Source organism: Sus scrofa, chromosome 14 (genome assembly GCF_054392235.1).
Source record: "Sus scrofa isolate SSC_HxYL_T2T_F1_AM1 chromosome 14, Sscrofa_HxYL_maternal_Yorkshire_Landrace_v2.0, whole genome shotgun sequence".
NCBI lineage: Eukaryota > Metazoa > Chordata > Mammalia > Artiodactyla > Suidae > Sus > Sus scrofa.
In genome coordinates, this window is record NC_139396.1 from 127,758,695 (window position 1) to 127,780,229 (window position 21,535).

At 41.9% G+C, this 21,535-nt stretch overlaps 1 protein-coding gene across 12 annotated transcripts in view; it reads left to right on the top strand.

The window, feature by feature from the left end:
- PLCE1 (phospholipase C epsilon 1) overlaps positions 1–21,535 on the top strand; it is a 348,858-nt gene that overhangs the window by 130,294 nt on the left and 197,029 nt on the right. For all 12 annotated transcript variants that reach the window (XR_014826647.1, XM_084994885.1, XM_084994886.1 and 9 more), the window contains one exon: positions 17,354–17,642. Coding sequence is in view for 11 of the 12 variants with exons in the window: in XM_084994885.1 (XP_084851011.1) it covers positions 17,354–17,642 (289 nt within the window). In the remaining variant the exon portion in view is untranslated. The remainder of the gene's footprint in view (positions 1–17,353; positions 17,643–21,535) is intronic.

A 21,535-nucleotide genomic window follows, 5' to 3' on the forward strand; every position in this document is an offset into this window, starting at 1 on the left:
AACAGCAGAGAAAGAACTCTACTATCTACCTGTTCCTTCTAATATTGACAGAGCTTAAAATGGGGATGATAACTTAGAGAAAAGTAAAGTAAATCCTGCTTGGATACATTTAGTTCTCAGCTGAATCCAGATAGCACCTGAGTATTCAGGGAGAATGATGGGCCAGAAGCCGTGCAGATGTCCTGGGATGTCCAGTGAGTAAGAAAAAGACCAGAACTTGCATAGAACTTGCTCAGTTTTAGACATTGCTCTCCATGCTTTACATACACAAACTCATTTTTTTATTTAAATTATTTATTTTTGGTTTTTACTGTCACACCTGTGGCATATGGAGGTTCCCAGGCTAGGGGTCGAATCAGAGCTGCAGCTGCCAGGCTACTAAAGTGAGATGCAAGGGTCAAGGTGGTCCTCTGGGCGACACACTCATAGCTGCTTTGAAGTCGACAAAGAGAGACACCCATAGGACATGCAGCCCACTTGGCCCTGTGATGGCCACTGGGGAGCCGCCACCAAAAAGAAGTTGTATATGACCTGGTGGAACTGAAAGGCTCCATAGGACCTGTGTTAGAACTGTAGATTCTTTGCTGTAATAGAAAAGTCCCAGTCCAGAGGGACTCCCCAAGCCCAGAATGCTTGGTGTCAAGCTTCCTGGACTTAAAGGCAAACTTTCCAAAGGGAAAGAAAAAGACTGTTCTCCCCTAACCCTTTCACTGTCCACAAAATTGGAACAAGTTGAGTTTCCCGGCCTTTCTCTTCCTTCTCACCAGGACAGATGGGGTCCAACAGTAATGTAGCTAAAGGCAGAAGGACATCCAGCCTCTGGGGCTGACAGTCTGATCTTCATCCCAGATTTACACTTCAGAGGAAGTCACTGTCCATGCACATGAGCACATTTCTCCCTGCTGTCCTAGCCCAACTTTGTCCCTCTTGGGGCTTAGTTCCTTCATGGTTTTCCCATGACCTCACTCTCTCCTGTCAGGCTTGGATTTTTATACTAAGCCCCATAGCACCTCACTTGTAGGTAGCTTTGCTAGTATTATAATCCCTGTATCACCCCCAGATAATCACAGTACACATGTTCTTTCCTTAGTTCTTCACCTCCAGACTTCACAATAGGTTAATTCTGCTGTGCCCTGTTCACAGGGTGGCTGCTCACATCCCAGTGAAATATTCGCCTGTTTGAGCTGCCTGAACCTCTCTCTTCTCACTTATTATCTTCTGTCTTGTCCTATTAATTAACTTTCCCTATTACCAGCCTTGCTTTCCCAACTATCCCCAATCATTCAGGAGACACTCAATGAGTCATTGATTAATCAGTACTCACTTCATAGAGTAGGGATGAAGGGTGATAATTGTTGTGATATCCAAAACCAGAGAGGAACCCAGGGCGTCTCCGAAGCGCTCATCTCAGATACACGGTCCTTGCTTCTCCTCCTCTTGCCTCTGCCTTCCTCTTTCCATCTCAAGCTTCAGATTTTTATCTATGATTCTCTCCTTGGAAGGTAGCCAAAGTCCTTCCCTACCCCCCCCACCCCAATTTCTTAACTGCTCACCATGAAGATCACATTTATCCTCACATTTGCTATATATGCTCTACGTACTGCTCTTGGCTTTCCTTATTTTCTATGTCTTTAGTCTGAAAATACTATGATTTCTTTTTAACTTTTTGTGTGTGGCCTTTGATTGATTTTGGAAGTGAGAAAAGGATCCTTTGGTAGGAAAAAAAAAAAAAAAAAAAAAAGTGCCCTTTGGAAAAAGTTGTCAGGTCTGTGTTAAGAATTCTTAGGAATGTGTACAGGGCAAAACGTCGAAGAGCAGATGATGGAGACTGTTGGGTTGGGGAGGTGGTGGAAGAAAACTGGAATCAACCCAGCCAGGGATAGCCATGCCCTCCTTCCTAACTCAGAATATGTTCTACTTCCTAAAGAGATTGCTTTTGCTTCTCCACGGCTGCAAGGTGAAGAGTTGACAGGAAGCAGTTTAGAGGGAGGGCGTCAAAGGAATAGAAAAAGCTTCTGACATTGTCCCTGCACCCCTGACTTTCTAGCCCATTTCCCAGAGTCTCTTCTCACTCCATTCCCAGTACCTCTGCCTCCTATTTTGTAGTATATCATGGTCACTGCTGGACCCAAAGAGCAAGAGTTAAGAGGGCCGTCTGTGGTCTGTGCATCATTGAGTCTCCATGCCAGGTTCCTGTTTGTGATTCTTCCCCTCTCCTCATGAGCACAACAAATAGAGCTCCCTTCTCTCTTTCACACACATAAAGTCAATGGCTAAGCACAGGTGGGGTTCTTATAGTGAGGACACAGATTTTGAAAGAACAAAGAACACACGGAATGAGCTCAGTGAACAAAAGTTGGCCTGACTTGGGCCATAGATGATGGAACCTTTCAGCTAAAGCCTCATTCGCTTCTGAAAAGGCATCTACTCATTGATGCCTGAAGAAGCTACAGAAATATTTAGGATTTACACAGAGTGTGGACCCACCAAAGGCCCCCCCCTTTTCCACTCAGCGCTACATTTACTTTCACTATTCACATTCCCTTAGCTCTTACCCCTTCTGCTGGAAGTGAGCCTCAGAGGCCCCACCCTATTTCTAGCCCACCCAGGCATGGACTCACGCCTAATACTGGCTGTATCATCTTTGCCCAGGCCTTTGACATTACTGGTAAATGCAACTTCCAAGAGCCAGGTGAAATCCATTCAAGCAGTGGTTCATGAGTTCCAGCTGTATCCAATACCATGGATCGCTGTAATCATGGAAGGCACAGAGGGGAGAAACTCTTGGGTCACCCCACAGGTGGTTGATCCTGGGGGAGGCGGGGGGGGTCGGGTCGAAGCTGTAGTTAATGTATACACAGTGATTGACATTGCTTTTCATTATGTGTAGTCACATCTATAAAAGTGTCCTCTGTAAACTTGTAGAAAATCACGACTACATCCAGTTGTTTAGGGTTCCCTCAAAGTGAGGGACAATAGTATTTGAGGCTGATGCAAGAAACCCAGAGCATCTGGAGACAGGGAAGGTTCTTAAGTCTTCTTTTTACACAATAGAGGTTCATACCATTATTCTGTATATAATCTTTTTACCAAAACACTGTCGCCTATTTCTGTCAACAAGACCTCTTTGTTTTGATAGCCAAGAAAAACCTTAAGCTCAGTAGAGACAACAGAACAGGCTTTTTAAATGACAAAATGTAAGGGCCAAAATGCCTTATTTTTGGAATGTAAATTAGAAGCTTGTTTTTCTTTCATATGGCCGTAGCCCTCAGTTTTGATTCAACTTTGGTGTTTTTTTTTTTCTTTTTCTTTCTTTCCTTTTTTTTTTTTTTTTTTTTTTTGTAATATTATGCATGGAGTTCTTTGGAATACAGCTCAGGATGACGATAACTTTCTTGTCTGACTCCAGGGTAGGCACAAGCGATATGGAGGGTGACAACTTTCTCCCACTCTTGAATCCTTTGTACATGTTGTTTTTGATCTCAGTTTTTATAATCCTAGCCCTGGACATAGGTGCTCAGACACACATGTAGCTGAGCGCTTCTGTAACAAGACAGAAGTTCTCTAAGTGGTGATAGAATGTCCCTGACTCTTCTCCATGAACTCAAGTGCAGTTCTAATGCTATCACCTGTTCATTCGTTTATTTATTTTAGTTCCCAATACTTTAGAACTTTCTTGAAGACTTAACTGGAATCTAATATCCAGCACAAATGAACATCTCCTCAGAAAAGAAAATCATGGACTTGGAGAAGAGACTTGTGGTTGCCTGATGGGAGGGGGAGGGAGTGGGAAGGATCGGGAGCTTGGGCTTATCAGACACAACTTAGAATAGATTTACAAGGAGTTCCTGCTGAATAGCATTGAGAACTATGTCTAGATACTCATGTTGCAACAGAAGAAAGGGAGGGGGAAAAACTGTAATTGTAATGTATACATGTAAGGATAACCTGACCCCCTTGCTGTACAGTGGGAAAATAAAAAAAAAAAAAAAAAAAAAAAAAAGACTTACCTTTCCACTCTTATGAAGATACAGAGGAAGGTAACATTTCCTTCAGAGTCTTCCCATCTCTATCTGGCTGTACATCTCCAACTAGACAGGAAGAGTCCTGGCCCACCACCCACTCAGTGGGATGCCTCTGTCACTGTTACACTGTGGGTATGATGAAGCCCATGTTCTCGCCTAGTCCAGGCTGACAGGTATGTTGGGCCCTTTTTCCCTTCCCTTTGATTTTTGTTAGTAACAAGAAAATCATCCTATTAGGAAGTTCCTGTTGTGGCTCAGTGGGTTAAGAACCCAACATAGTGCCTGTGAGGGTGCAGGTTCAATCCCTGGCCTTGCACTTGGTTAAGGATCTGGCATTGCTGCAAGCTACAGCATAAGCCACAGATGTGGCTTGGATCCGGTGTTGCTGTGTCTGTGGCATAGGCCCTGGCTGCAGCTCCAATTCGACTCCTAGCCCAGAAACTTCCATATGCTGTATGTGCAGCCAGAAAGGGAAGGAGGGAGGGAGGGAGGAAGAAAAGGAAGGAAGGAAGGAAGGAAGGAAGGAAAAGAAAATCATCACATTATAAGAAATCTTAGAAGTGATAATTTCTATCCCATTGGTGATTTAAGAGCTGAGATTGGGACTAAGATTGCATTCTTAGTGTTTAGCATGATACTCCTAAAGGGGTGATGGGTATCCCCAGGCATAGGAGATATAACCCTCCAGCTGTAAACTTTTTTTCCCTTTTTCTTTTGAAGGTACTTCTGCAGTAGTTTGCTTAGAAAATATTTGTGAAAGGAAATAGTTCTGGGCTAGAATTGCATCCACTTGTAAAGACTCAGAAGGACCCTGCTTATATCCCCAGACTTTTTGCCCACTGTCTATACTCCAACCATATGGAACTTTGCACATGCTACTCCTTCTGTTAAGAACATTTTCCTCTCTCTTATCTTACTTTGCCCTCACCTTGGATGGCTAACTTTTATTGTCTTTAGGTTGTGTCTAGATGTTACCTTCCAGGAGAAGCCTTCCGTGGCCTTCTAAGACCTTCCTCTGTGTTTCTGAATCGCCTTGTATTTCCACCATTGCGGGGTCAAATACTGACATAGAATTGCTCACTTTCTGGCCTACCTCCTCTGATACTTAATAACTTTCTTGAGGACAAAAACTTTTTTATTCATCTTTTGTCTCCAGCTTCTGGCCCACTATTTGGCACAAAGTAGACATTCACTAAATATTTGTAGAGTGAATGAATGAATGAATGAATCGTGTCCAACAAGGAAGATATTCATTGGCATAGATTTTTTCTCCTTCAGAAATTAAAATGGGGCCAGAGATTTTGTATCTATAGTGGATGCCAGTCCAAGTTTCTTAAAAGATTCCCCCGGGTGAACACCCTGCCTGGGGCCTGGTGTTGATGCTGCCTCCTGACAAGTCTAAGCTTGCTGACAACTCCAGCTCCTTGTTCATCCCATTGCTACCTACTCCATATGCCTGAAGTATGTTCACTAACTGGCTGTTAAGTCTGATTCTGTCCCCCAGGTGAAATCTGAGCATCTGTACTGCTTATTCTAAACAGCTCTCAAGTCTTATTGGCAGCATGGGGCTCTGAAATGGATGCCATCATGCCTGTAACCAGCCCAACTCTTCAAGGCCAGCTTACCTTGGGTCCTCTTTCTGAGGGTGGGTCCAGTGTTGGTTTAACTACTGAGTTCTTGTTCCTTGGATGTTTGGGCAAGAATGTCCCTTGTGCCTCTCTGTTAACCATTACTTGGCTTCCATCAAATGAGAGACTTTCAAGATTTAAAGCATCGAAGTTTTCTGGTAGAAGAAACAATTGTGCATTCAATAATGACAAGTAAATGTCCACTCACAATTAGAGGAGGGTCTCAGTTTGCAGATCCTACTAGTTAATGCCCCTCCCTTGTTCCCAACTCTTTCTTTGCTCATGGAAATGCAGTTCAAAGGATCTAAGTCCAAATACGGGTGAAAAGAAATGGGATTGGAAGAGAGAAATGAAAAGTGGAGAAAAAGAGAAAACAGAACGACTGAGGAGAATGGGAAGATCAGGACAGACAGAGCAAGGAAAACCCAGATCATAGTAATAAAGCAAAGTGTGGGACATGAACTTGGGAAGGAATACAAAAATTGAGAGTGAAGAAACCATGGAAACCCAGAGAAAGTTGGATACAACACCTCTAGGAGCAACCTAGAGAGGAGGAAGACAGCAGAGAAGTGAGAGGAAGAAACCTGGGTGAGAGAGGGGATTCATGCTGTCACTCTTAGGTGAACCAAGGGGATGATGATGATGATTAAATACCACATATATAACCAAAGACTGCTATGAGGCTTTGCATTTATAGCATAGTGGGTGTACTAGCCCCAAACCGAGTTCAGAATCTGGCTGTTCATGGAGCTCTGGACCAAAAACACTCAGACATCTCCACATGAATTCACATGCAGGAGGCTGGGCAAATGCTCCTGAGCATAGAAGTAGTTTCATGCCTTGGGAACACCAGTGAATAACTAGTTGGGGTGGGGGTACGGTGATAGCTTTCGAGGCTAGGAAGTTGTCTCGGGTCCTGCAGGGAAGCAGGCGTGGCCTTATAGCTCTAAAGATTCAGGCATGGATGCCATTATGCCCACTTGGATACACAAGGGCTGTGTAGTTGGAGAACTCCCAGCTATCTTATCCCATTTGATCCTGGTTTATTCCAACTTTGTGATAATGTGCATTAAAGAAACACAGGTTACTTTCCCATTGCTACTTGTTGGTGGCACAAGGAGTCCAACAGGATCAGTGTGATGCAAAGACCACTCTCTTTCCTCTCCACCGTAAGGTGTCTGCTCTGCTGTCCCACCTTTGATGGTTATAACAGAGCAGTTCCAGGCAAAGAGTAGAGGAAGGAAATGTGGGGTTAGTTGGTCCAGAAGTGATGATCTAAGTAGAACAGGGCTCTGAAAGTCATAAAGAGAGATGGCAAAAAAAGTGATCCTTTTCAGCTGGGTGGAGGGAGGGAGGTTAGAAGCTGGGTCAAGGTGAGTGGGAGTCCACTTGGAGCACAGGAAGCAAACAACTTGGCCGTACAGGTTGGCCTTGGTCTCCTCTACCTGTTGTGGATGCACAGGACTTCAGGAACTTTCTCTCCCTTACAGCTTAGCAAGAGTCCTGCCCCTAAGCCTCTGTGCCAGGGCATCACAGTCTACAGGATTTGTGAAAGTTTCTTTTTGTCTTGCAGGGGCTTTGTCCCCATGTGATTCATTAATTGACCTGTTGCTCCTTAGAACTACAGGGAGCCTGGTAGTTCAGGCCATTAAATCCCTTCTGTTGGCCTAATTCACAGCCTGACATCACAAGCCTTCCAACATAATCCATTTGTCCTGATTTAATTTTTTTTTTTTCTTTTCAAGAGGCTTCCTTGGCAGGCAGGTTTTCTCATTACGATGTGATTCATCTGTACAATAATTCCCATTAGAATTAGTATCTCAGACATGATTCATCTTTGGAAATATTAAGCCAGAGGCATCATTTCAGAAAGGCCTGTTATATTCACAGCCACAGAGAATTTCTACCAGAGATGCCCGTTCACTCAACTAGCATTTGTCAAGTTGACCCTGTGCTGGACTTAGAGCTAGGGGCTTTGGGGAATATAGAGATAATAGGATTTCACCCCAGTCCTCAGGAGCTCCCATTCCAGAAGGAAGATGATGTGGATATGAGTATTTATGGGATGGATAATATGAGATGTCCAGTCAGAGATGAAAGGTAATATGGTCCCTTAAAATCTCAGGTAGTGGTTTTCAAACTTTAGCAGGAATGGGAGTTCCCATTGTGGCTAAGTGGGTTAAAGACCCAGCATAGTCTCTGTGATGATGTGGGTTCAATCCCTGGCCTCACTCAGTGGGTTAAGGATCTGGCATTGCTGCTTGCTGCAGCATAGGTTGCAGATATGGCTCAGATCTGGTGTTGCTGTGGCTGTGGCATAGGCTGGCAACTGCAGCTCTGATTCGACCCACTAGCCTGAGAACTTCCATATGCCTTAGTTGAAGCCATAAAGAGAGAGGAAAAAAAACTATAACAGGAATTAAGATCATTTGGAGGGATTATTACAACACAGATTTCTAGGTCTCAACCATCGAGTTTTTTATTTAGTAGGTCTGATTTGGGGCCCAAGAATATGCATTTCCAACAAGTTCCCAAGTGATGTAGCTGCTGGACTAGGGACCACACTTTGAGCACCTGGCTCTAAGGCTTTAGTTCTATCTCTATTTCCCCATCTCTTCATTGTTTGCAATGTGTTAAGCAGTACGCTACATGCTGGAGACAAGATGTTGAATAAAACATGACCCCTGCCTGCCTTGGGGATTCATAGCCTGGAAGAGGAGTAAACAGTGACTTCTACACTCTGCAGAAAGTGCCCCTATAGAGCTTTGCATAGGGGCAGTTGGAGCACAGAAAAGGAGATGCTTAGTTCTTGCTGGAGCCCGGGGAAGGCTGTATGGAGGAGGCAAAATTTGAGCAAGGGTAAAATGTGGCTTAGTAGCAGTTATATGCAAGAGCATTTCAAGCCATTAACTTTCCAGATTCTCAAATATCCTGGGACATCCTCTCACACTCGTTCTTAGATATTTCCTGCAATAATAAAATTTTCACTTGCTTCCTGTAGGCACCAGTGGCATAGCTCTGGTTAATTGGCCTGGCCTTAGCAAAGCCTTTATTTTTGGCTCTTTGGAGCGCTCTTTGGTTAGCATCTTGTACATGATCTGAGTATTCTCAGTAGAATGGAATTCTCCACACGGGCACTGGAATGGAATGTGGAACCAAGAGCAGGGGAAGCAACAAGCCAGCTACCAAAATCCCTACCCCTTGGGTCTCTAAGATGCCTCAGTTACCACCTCCCATCCCATACAGCCTCACAGTTTACTAAATATTCTTATGTCATTGCATTTTTTGTTTGTTTGTTTGTTTGTTTTTAGGTCCCCATACCTGTGGCACATGGAAGTTCCCAGGCTAGATGTCGAATCCGAGCTGCAGGTTCTGGCCTGTGCCACAGCTACAGCAACTGGGATCTGAGATGTGTCTGTGACCTACACCACAGCTGACAGCAACAGAAGATCCTTAACCCACTGAATGAGGCCAGGAATTGAACCTGCATCTTCATGGATTCTAGTCAGGTTCATTATCACTGAGCCACAAGGGGAACTCCTGCATTTTTTTAGACACAAACACCCATCAGAAAACAAACTTCCAGCATCTGCAACCTTCTGAAGCACTGCTTCTAGATTCCAGAAGTTAGGAAAGGGACCCATGGGACCAGTAAAATGGATCTCCAAACCACAGCTCTCACACTTAATTCTGTGAGGAAAGCTCCTACATTGCTACCCAGCCTATTAACTCTGTTAACACAGTTCAAATAAATGTGATTATCTGTTTTTCTACCTCAGGTTACTTTAAGAATCACATTACAGAGAGGGTAAGGGCACTACTAGAAGTAGCAATATAGTCACTGGTAAATGATGGCTGATGTTGATGGAGAACACTGAGAAGTGAGAAGGAAACCAAAGACCCTAACTATAAACTCTATTTGAGAATAATGATGATCAAACTCATTAAATTAAGGTTAATTAATTTTCTCTATCCACCATTTAAGAAAGCTAAAAAATATTGGTCATCAAACAGTAGCACTAAGAGGGACGTAGGGATACTATTGGTTGATCCCTTCATGTTAAAGATAAGAAAACTATGGGGAAGGGGTGGGTTTCAGTAACAGGGCAGAGTTAGTCTTTTTTTTTTTTTTTTTTTAATCATTGTTCTCAAGCATCTTCCATAGCCTCTGTAACTGCAACTCAACATTTGTTGAATTAAACTGAATTAAGAGAGTCAATGTATGAATCCATATCCTGTTTTTTTAGTCTCCATTATCCTTTCAAATCATTGTTTTCATGAAAAATCAGGCTGGGGACTAGATCTGGTAAAGCATCCTCAAGTCTAAGCCAATCAGCAAATGATAATGGAATAACATTAAACTATTGGTTAATTTCTCAGAACAGCCCATGCTTGGTTAATAGCGATTAGAGCTTCATTTGGCTACAGCCATTCTGAATCCTTTATAAAGATTTGATACTATTTCATGTGATTTCTGTATCTGGTATTCAGCAAAACAGGTGACAATACAATATCGCCTGTGGTTCAGATGAACCTAAGACATTCAGGACCAAAAAAACTGGACGATTTTAGTCAAGTTCTTGGTCCAGATATAAAATAGAGACATTCATTAATTCAGTCAAGAGCTATTTATTGAGAAGCTCTAATGCCAAACACTTCCGGACACTGGAGATAGAACAGTGAAAAAGGAAATCGTCCTCGTGAAGCTGACATTCTAGAAAGAAGAGGCAGACAACAAAGAAAGAGAGGTGAAAGGATCATTATTACAGTACCCCTCTCTTGAAAGTGGTTTTCTGAAAACAACTGTAGTATGGACTTCTCTAAGTGTTTGGTTTGATGGGTAGCAGCACTGGCTTAGAGATGATTGTCCTGATGCTGAGTCCCAGATGTGTGCACCTTAATTCCTTATTTTTATGTGATGGGATCTCTTCTGAGAGCTGATTTGAAGTTTCAGTGAAATCATATCTCAGTGGTCAGTGCCTCCTTCCTTTTAAGCACTCAATAAATGTTGCAGTGTTTACAAGTATGATTATTGAGTCAGTGGACACCTAAGTAACAAGCCTTTTTCTTATTGAAAGATTTCAGAAAATATGTCATTAATCTTGGAGCACTGTGATTTTTCCATAGCTCTGACAATAGAAAGATAGCTTTGAAAACAGAGGACATACAAAATTGACTCCTCTTATCAAGTACCCTCTTTGACCCGAGTAGAAGTCAAGACAAACAAACCCCTTTCTGGCTGATAGAGGAAGGAGCTTTCCTCCTGGGTGAGTGGACCCCAGTAGAAGTCAAGTTAAGACAAAGCCCTTTCTGGCTGTATAGAGAAAGGAGCTTTCCTCTTGGGTGAGTGCTGTGGACATGTGTGTCTTACTGCTTCGTGCCTTTCAGTGCACCAAAGTCTGATTTCATCTCTGTCTGGATTACTCAGCTATCATCAGCCTTGAATGTTTGTTTTACTTTGTTTAGGGTCTGAACTCCGTGTCCCAGTGCTGGTTTCTTGAGTGACAAGGACCTTCGAATGTTTTTTTAAGTGTTGTCTAAGCATTGCTTGCTTTTCTGCAAGTAACTTCATAATATCAAGGTCATTCTGCTCAAATGCAGCACCTGCCTTAATGGGAATACTGTAATTCCATGGAGAGGATCCACTCACAGTTCACAGTGGTTGCTTACACATAAGTGATATGAGGAGTACTGTTTGCAACATTCATCTATAGCTCTTTATTTTTTTTAATCATTTTTATTTTTTCCATTATAGCTGGTTTACCGTGTTCTGTCAATTTTCTATTGTACAGCAAGGTGACCCAGTCACACATACATGTACACATTCTTTTTTCTCACATTATCATGCTCCATCATTAAGTGATTAGATATAGTTCCCACTGATATACAGCAGGATCTCATTGCTTATCCATTCCAAAGGCAGAAATTTGCATCTATTAACCCCCAATTCCCAGTCCATCCCCCTCCCTCCTCCTCCCCCTTGGAAACCACAGGTCTGTTCTCCAAGTCCATGAGTTTTCGGTGGAAGGGTTCATTTGTGCCATATATTAAATTCCAGATATGTGATGTCATATGGTATTTGTCTTTCTCTTTCTGACTTGCTTCACTTAGTATGAGAGTCTCTAGTTCCAACCATGTTGCTGCAAATGGCATTTTTTGCTCTTTTTTATGACTGAGTAGTATTCCATTGTGTATATATACTAAATCTTGTTAATCTATTCATCTGTCAATGGACATTTATATTGTTTCCATGTCTTGGCTATTGTGAATAGTGCTGCAATGAACATGCATGTGCATGTGTCTTTTTCAAGGAAAGTTTTGTCTGGATCTATTGCCCAGGAGTGGGGTTGCTGGGTCATATGGTAGTTTTATATTTAGTTTTCTAGGGTTATAGCTCTTTATATACATATTTTTAAATTGAAACATAGTTGATTTACAATATTCGTTTCAGGTGTTCAAGTTAGTAATTCAATATTTTCATAGATTATACTGTTTAAAGTTACTACAAAATATTGACTATATCTCCTGTGCTGTACAGAGAAAGATAAATACTGAATGTTATCACTTATATGTGGAATCTAAAAATATATATATAAATCTTAAAATCTCTAAGAACTTCACAATGGACAACTATAAGAATTTTGACTCCTTTCCTATCCTCATTCCCAACAACTTCAGAAAGTCCTGTAGAATCTATATCCAAAATATATCTTGACTGTTCATAATAGTCTGCAGGGTTTTTTTTGTTTTTTTGGTTTTTTTTTTTTTGGCTGCACCTGCAGCATGTAAAAATTCCCAGGCCAGGGATCAAACACACCCAGTAGCAACCCAAGCCACTGCAGTGACAATGCTGAATCCTTAACCTGCTACACCACAAAGGAACTCCCTAATGGTCTACAATTTTTAATTAACTTATTTTGTCTACTTGTTTATTGTCTGCCTTCCCTCACTAAAATAAAGCTCTTGTTCTCTGCTGGATCCCCAGCTGTTGGGCTTGGCACAATGCATGTGTTCAATACATAGAAATCAATTGTTGAATGAATGAATGAATGAATGGACACATAATCTATTTAGCAAGATTAGATCTTCTCTTGTGACTTGTTGATATTATCTCAAAAAAGATATTGACCCATATAGGGCAGTAATCTGTCTAGTTTTCAGCCCCATCTATAACCCCATTAATCAAATGAGATAAAGTTTATGTATTTTTTTACCTCGTAATTTAAAAATATGAATCTCCATATAAAGGAAACATATTTGATCATTAGTCATAACTTGACTATTTCCCAAAGCAATTTGGAGTGACTATGAAAGGAATTATAATGAATAAAAACAATAACAACAGCAACGTTAACATCACTTAAAACTCTTGCCAAATAATGACGTTTTCTTGAATCCCACTGTTTGGAGTTTGGGTGTGACCATGTTTAGTGTGATGGTTAAAGCGAGGCCACAGAGTTGGACAAACCCAATTTCAGTCCTGGCTCAGCCTCTTATTAGCTGTGTAAAGTTGACTGTATTTTTCCACCTCTCTAGGCTTACCGTCTCCATCTGCAAAATGAATCAATCTCATAGGATTAGTGTGTGGATTCAAATCTCATGCAAGGAAATACTTATCTTTGTGCCCAACACATCATTGTGTAAATTAGCTATGGCTCTGTAACAAGGTATTCCCCAAACTTAGTGACTTTTCATAATAGTTATTTATTTAGTTCATGTTTTTGTGAGTTGGCAGAGTGATTCTGCTCGTCTTGATGAACTGATTTTGCTGGGCTCTTTCATATATCTATGAAGGCAGGTGGAGTGGAAATTGGATGATCTAGGGTCTAGGATGGACTTCACTATGTGTCTACCTATTGGGGGGCTATCAGCAAAGGTGACAGGAGTGACTAGGCCATGGTCTCTCATCCTCCTGCAAGCTAGCTCCGGCTTCTCAACATGGTAGTTGTTTCAGAATTCCCAAAAGAAGCAAGAGAGAGCAAGCTGCAACCCACAGGACTTTGCTTGCACTATGTTTACTAAATTCCAGATGGTTAAGCAAATCACAAGCCTGGCCCAGAATTATTGAAGGAAATAATTTATGGCCCTTTTTGTAATCTACCACAGTCATCCGTGACACCATCATCATAAAAACCAATATTTGTTGAGCATTTACCAAGCGTTGTTCTAATCACATTACTATGTTTACCAGGGCTTGTAATTCTTAACCACAACTTTATGAGGCAGATACTATTATATTCCTGCACTGGAGAGGAAAAGAAATTGAGGCACACAATGGCAAGGCAGCTTATCCAGGGTCACACAGTTGGGAAGCAAAGGAGCTAGAACGCAAACCAGCCTGGCTCGTCACCAGCCATTTATCGACCGCCTACATTAGATACTTGTTGGCACCTCTCTATTGCATTGCAATTGTCCTAAAGGCCTGAGAAGGAAGAGGAGCCATAGAATAATCAGTGAGATGCTAAGAGAGGCAGGTCTTCAGGAAAGATAGGTGAAGACCTATTTCAGATATTCCACAGAGGTCGAGGACATGAGAATAAGAAAAAGCCATTAGATCAGAGCAAAGTATTTGATACAATGCTACATTCACAGGCTACATTCTTTTTTTTTTTTTTTTTTTTTTTTTTTTTTTTTTTTTTTAGGGCTGCACTTGCGGCATACAGAGGTTCCCAGGCTAGGGGTCTAATTGAAGCTACAGCTGCCAGCTTACGCCACAGCCACAACAATGCCAGATCTGAGCCGCATCTGTGACCTGCACCACAGCTCATGGCAATGCCAGATCCTTAACCCATGGAGTGAGGCCAGGTATCGAACCTGCAACCTCATGTTTCCTAGTTGGATTCGTTTCTGCTGCGCCACAGTGGGAACTCCCACTGGCTATATTCTTTAAAAAAAAAAAAAATTTTTTTTTTTTTTTTGCGGTCAAAAAACATCAGAAGTACTCAAAACACTCAGCTAAACAAGATAAAATAAAATAGATTTCTTTACTCTGACCCTTTTAATTGTTGTTTCTATTCTAATAATGTAAATCTTTGAAAGGAGAAATACATCCTGGATGTTTCAAACTTCCATAATCAAGGGGTCCTTATTTCATGTAGTTCTTCTAGATTTACTGATGTGAGGAAGACACTTTGGCAAAGCTGGGCAAGTGACTGAGTGAGATGTTGGGAATCTCTGAAGGTGTGAGTTGGAAACTAGAATATATTGGGTAATGAGTGAAGCCAGAATGAGCCACTGGAGCAGCCTGGCAAGTAAAGACAGTGGCTCAACATATTGGTAACTAGTAACCATTTGGCATATTAACCTTTGTAAAATAAAATATTTTTGGCATTCTTCCTCTGCTAAAAACAACTAGTAGACAGACAAAAACAAGGTAGAGGGTTCCCCACCTCTGATGGATAAAACCTCTTTGCTTGACATTCAAGCTTCTCCTTCAACCGACCTTTCCAATTTCCCAGCTGTTTCCCTACACACACTCTCTGCTCTTAATACCTGCTGTGTTCACTGTCCTTAGGGCACAAGCCTCTTGACCCTTATTTACCATGTGAATCGCCCCCTCCAACACACACACCACCCAACTGTCCCCACTGAGAGCCATGCCTGTTTTCTAAGGCACGGCTCAAATCTGCTTTCCCTCTGAAGCCTTCTTTAGCAAACTTCATAGTGGGTTCTCTTCTCTGAATGTCTAGAGCATTGACTGCTGAAGGACTCTTTTGAGACTTAGTGTGTTGGAGATTGCCTGTATGATTTGGAACTGAGAGAAGAAAAGCACATCCTGAGCTCTGCAGCTCTCTACCCAAGTTTTCCTCACAATATACCCAAATAAGGTTAGGATGATATTATCCAGCAGCACATAAGAGCAAGGGTATAACCCCATCACAATGAATTTCATAGACCACACTGTTGTTATACAACCACCTGCTGATCATTGAGGATAGAGGTCATTCTCCTCTTGCCCAGTAGTCATGGGTACCATTTCTAGACACTAGACAGAGCATTTGATATGTATTGTCTTGGTGAATCCCACAGTATCTCTAAGAAGGGGCATTAGTATCCTCTGGCTGGTCAAGGCAGAGCTCATTGTACAAATCCACATACCTGACCCCAAAGCCTGGGCTCTTTCTGTCCTGGAGTACCATGTCCATGGCTGCAATGGTTAGAAATTTAATGACAGAGAATTAAAGCTAAAGAATTCACACTCTGCCTTCAAATGGAAAATATGTATCAGTAGGCAGAGGAAGGCAGAGTAGAAATCTATTTAGGGTATCAGCACAGTTAAATATCAAGGGAGTTCTGGGTACATTCAAGGGACTCCTAAGGACCTTGCACAGCTCAAGAGAGGTCTTTTTGAGTTCCCATGGGCCATGGTTAGGGTGAGACTTGGAGTGTGCAGCATCACAAGGGTGTATGCATGGCATGGAGGGCACACAGGGATCTCCTCTTCCCTGGCCACTCATTAGTGTCACCAGAGGAGGTAACCTCCATTTCCATCCTACTCTGAGCTTGCTGCTTGTCTGTCTTCCTTAGGCTGTGAACTCTTGGATGGGAGAAGCTATCTTCTTTACCCAGGTTGACACATAACTGGTATATAAACACATAATAACTTTTTTTAATTGAATGAATGAATGACAAGTCAGTCAAGGCAAGATGCTCATAGGGGCTTCCTGGTGACAACACAATATAGTAAACCTTTATTATACCATCAGAAAGCTAGCTTATCTCACCTTGTGGTATTTCTTCCCTGTCATTTTACACTTCCCAGAAGTCTTTGGCCTCCTGGAGAACTTGACAAAACCCGAAACCTCCCAGAAATAATGTCAAAACTCATAATTTTCAGGTCTTGTCTTTTAAATTAGATTGTGAAATCCTGTAACACAAGAAGTGTGTGTGACTCTTTATACATGCCCCACCTCTTTCAACACAGTGCTTCGTACAGAGCAGATCGATACAGATGCATGTTGAAAGATTGTATTGGAATGGATTAGAATTATGGCTGGGAAACTGTCCTAATAATCCAGTCACTTTGGGATAATTCTTAGTGAATTCAGATGACGAAGGGAAGACGAAATCAGGATAGTGGCAGGGATGGAAGGAAGGAGGGGAAGAAGGAAGGGGACTAGGCAGGATCTGTCAACTGCTTGAATGTGGGAGGTGAGGGCAGAAGAAGAGAGAAAAGGAATCAAAGAGTTCGAGCCAAGCTGATGGATTGAAGGCTTATGCTGGAGAGAGAAATATAGAAGTTCTTCCCCTTGACCCTGTCATCCTGACTTCATTTTAAGAATAGAGAAAAGATTCCTCAGGAATATCAGTCTGAAGTGTTCCTTGGAGAGAGACATATCTGGCAGAGTCACCCAGGAGAGTCCAAAAGGACAAAAAGGAAAGGTCTGCAGACAAGCTTTGCGCTGCTGAGGAGGAAGCGAAATTTGAGCTGAATATATTTTTGGTTGGTACAACTTGTAAGTGCTCTGTTTGATAGCAGGGTTGTTTGAATGGCCTATTTCATAACTACACATAGCTTTCCCAAATAAATGGTGTCTGTAGAATGTTCAGGTTAATGCATGAATCCAGTGTTCACAAGTGTTTGTGCTTAGAGCGACTGAGCCTTCTTTCTTAATAAGTCATCTTGGCATTTTGTCAACAAGTTAATTTGCTTTTCTAAGAAACTAGATTAATACTTCCTGTACTTTGTGCTATTCACAGATCTACAGTGCAGTGAGAAGGGGAGAAGAAACAGAAGAGACAATTGGATCCCTCCTCCACTTCTTCACAAAGCCCTCAGCCTCTGAGACAGCCCATGAAAGGATTAGCATCGGTCCGTGCTTAAAGCAATGTGTTCGAGACACTGTTTGTGAATATCGTGCCACCCTGCAAAGGACTTCCATATCTCAGTATATCACTGGCTCCCTCTTAGAAGCCACCACATCTCTAGGAGCAAGAAGTGGCCTTCTCAGTTCTTTTGGAGGATCCACTGGACGAATGATGCTGAAAGGTAATGTCTGAAATTTCGCTTTTCACTTTTCGTCTTTGAATGCAGAAAAGAATCTAAGTTCACATGTATGCATCTCCTAATAGAAAATTGAGTCCACTTATGAGTAACCTTAAAGTAGCTGCTTTAAGATATAGTATAAAAAGATAGTTTTTTATCAAAATTCCATAAGGTGTAAACATTCTGAACAACAAAGGACTAAGATCTTGAAATTTTTTTTTCAAAAGAAGTAAATGGCTAAAAAGCTATCTTTAATTTTTAAATAACCACTCAGGTAGGTTTTTCCTCCTAGTGGTTGTCTATGACAGATGTCAATTACTGTGAAAAGAAGCTCATAAACAGGTGTAGTCATGTGGTCACAGTAAAAACCAACCGTTGCACTCAGAACAGAGTAGGACATAGTTTTCTGTCCTACACAAAATTAGTCGGTTCGTGTTAACCAGAAAAGCTAAAGGCCATTTTCCAGTGATTCCTATCTTAAAAGAAAAGATAGTCAAACATCTTGCTAAAAAACAAAAGTCAAAGAAAAATGGGGTCCCCTAGCATCAGAACTCCCCAGCAAGTAAGTAGCAGACAGGCAGGTCAGAAATGGCAGTGCACCAGAGAGATTTGTGCACCGCACAGCTGTCACCACCCGCTTGGCAGCCTTCCCTGGCCGGAAGCTGCCAGCCAGACGGGGACCATGCAGAGCAGCGTTCCACTGCCTGGGGGCTGCCAAGAGCTCAGTCTGACATCCAGCAATTTCTTTCAAGAAGAGCAGCTCTTGTCCTTCCACAGCAGGCCAGGGGCCTCCACGACTATAAGCCAGGGGCCTTCCTCCTTGATCCACAGCCTCCCCCATCCCATCCCACCCCACCCCACATCCCTGGGGCAGACCCTAGAGGAGGCACACACCTCATTGTGTAACATGTGAGTGCCATAATGATTTATTCTCTAGAATCACCCTAATTTTTGTGTGTTGGTTATAAATGATGAATGAAGAAAACACGAGATGTGGAAAGGCTAATCCAAGAGACTAAAGAGGAGAAGCTTGGTTTCCTATGTGTTTCATTCATTCAACATACTTTTTTTTTTTTGAGCCCCTAAGACATGCTAGGTAGGGAACAAAACATAGTCCCTTCCCTGATAGATTTTGCAGTCTCTAGGTAGCATGCAGTTTTCCCTTTACATAGGATTCAAAATTTCTGCTAACTACCAAGCGGACATTCTCCATTACTCCTCTTCCTGGGAATTTGGACTGAGATTGGCATGTAGAGTTGGCATTGCTTCAGTGTTTGTGACTCTATGTGGTGACCTTATCCTGTGAGTTAATCAAGGGGCATTTATCAGATACCCACTCTGGCCCCAGCATTATGGGGCATCCTCATAAAGTACAAGTCAGTTTACTTGCCTGTAAGTTATGATCCTAATGAGAAAGCCAGATTTGTATGCACCAAGTATTCAAAAAATAGTTTGAGACCCCAGAGAGTTAAATGCCAAATAATGTGGGAGCAGCTCTGTGCTCAGAGAGTTTATAAATGGAGTTCATGTTCTATGTGACCAATGGCTTGATGGAAAACAAACAAACCACAGTCAATAGAAGCCACTTTGTTTCTTCCCCATTAATTGAAAAGGGGCAGATCTCCAAACTTCCAAAGCAAGGCAGCCTGCCTCCAGTCTTGCACAGAACTTTGGAGAGTAAAAAGGGGGCCACTGGTTAAGATATCTATTGCCCTGATAATAACTTGATCTCAGTTGCCTTTCACACTTCCCTGTTCAGGTCAGAATTTCCTAGATCAACATTCCTCTTTCGGAGGCTTGTTGGACCATCAGCTGATAAGTTATCTTTAAATTGGGATTTTATGCAAGAGTTGGGAGTTTCTTTAACTTTCTGTTTTGCAGCTACTGAATGGTTTCTGATATCCCTCTGTGAGTAGCTTCTGCTGAATATTCCATAAGCTGGTTGGCTGTAGCTCTACTTGCTGACTTCTGTAGCTCTACTTGCTCTCTTGGAAACTTTTCTGCTTCTATGCCCTCTCGCATGGGATTTTCAAGGTCTGTATGTGCCATAGTGACACATACATTTCTTCAACATGCAGTGGAAGACAATGCGGAAAAAAAAAATGATTCAAAAGTTACAAGGTGTTTATAGAATCTATAGGCTCAGCCTGTTGATTAGTTGGGTCTTGCGCTCTGTTAGTTGTATACTCCAGCAGGGGGTCTAGAGGATAAGTTGGCTGCTGTGCTATGGTTGTCTCCTCCTTTTTTTGTTCACTGTGTGTCCTGTGGCATTGAGTAGGCCAACAGCTTTCACTAATGTAAATCTATTAGAAGTAACACATTCAATCCCAGTTTATAAATGACTCATGTTCTAGAAGTTCATTTCTTTTCTTTTTTTTTTTTTTTCTTTTGTCTTTTTGTCATTTATTGGGCTGCTCCCATGGCATATGGAGGTTCCCAGTCTAGGGGTCTAATCGGAGCTGTAGCCACCGGCCTACGCCAGAGCCACAGCAACGCGGGATCCGAGCTGTGTCTGCAATCTACACCACAGCTCATGACAACACCGGATCCTTAACCCACAGAGCAAGGCCAGGGATCGAACCCACAACCTCATGGTTCCTGGTCAGATTCATTAACCACTGAGCCATGACGGGAACTCCTAGAAGTTCATTTCTCAGGAGCTGTGAGAATGCTTTCCTGGAAAAACAATATTAAATATTGTGATTTGGTTCCCAGACTCTAGTCCTCAAAAACCTCTTTAACCCCAAAACACAGTTGCAATGTACACACTTCCCATGGAATAAAGAGAAAAACACAATTATTTGAATACTGAGAATCAGCCTTTGGTAAAAAAAGCAATAGAAGTGAGTTAAAAGTCATTTCTTGTTGAGGGAGATAATTTTAATTAAGAGGAGTGGTGTTCAACTAAAACGTCTGTGGAGATTTTGAAAAGAACTTTGGGCCATTTCAGAAATTTTAGATGTTGGCACCCGTAGTTCTGTTGTTATGGTTAATAATATTTCAAAACTCATGTCTAATGTGAACGATTCAGAAAATTATTATTGCAGTAACTATTTTTTTTCTTTTAATGAGAAGCTTATAAATGGAATGAAGAAGGGAAAAGGGAGGCAGGACAGGGCTTAAATTTTCCTTTCCAGAGGGCAAGGGTAAGGAAGAGAGTCAAAAAGAATGACCTCTTGGAGTTCCCATCGTGGCGCAGTGGAAATGAATCCAACTAGGAACCTTGAGGTTGCAGGTTAGATCTCTGGCCTCGCCCAGCGGGTTAAGGATCTGGCATTGCTGTGAGCTGTGGTGTAGGTCACAGACGTGGCTCAGATCTGGCGTTGCTATGGCTGTGGTATAGGCCAGCAGCTGTAGCGCTGATTCAACCTGGGAACGTCCATATGCCACAGGTGCAGCCCTAAAAAAAAAAAAAAAAAAAAAAAATAGTATGACCTCTTCCACGAGAGAGATCATGTTTGAAGTGGATTAAATGGAATAAAAGGTAGAGAAAAAGGAGGACGGGAAAAGACAAATAATGTATGATTCCTTTCATACAGGGTACTTAGAATAGTCAAAAGCATAGAGACAGAAAATAGAAACATGGTTGCCAGGGGCTGATGGGGGTGGGTGTAGATGGGGAGTTACTGTTAATGGTTAAAGAGTTTCAGTTTAGCAAGATGAATAGAGTTTTGGAGATGGACAGTGGTGACAATGGCATAACACCAAACTATTCAAAACAGCTAAATTTTATGTTATATATATTTTATCACACACATACACAAGAACTGAAGAATTTAAAAAGGAGGAGGAGCATGTTATGTAGGTCTTTGGTGCCAGGCCTAGTAACATGTTAGAAAGAACCAAGTTTGTTAAAAAGAAATATGAAGACAGCTTTTCACGTGACCTGCAGGTAT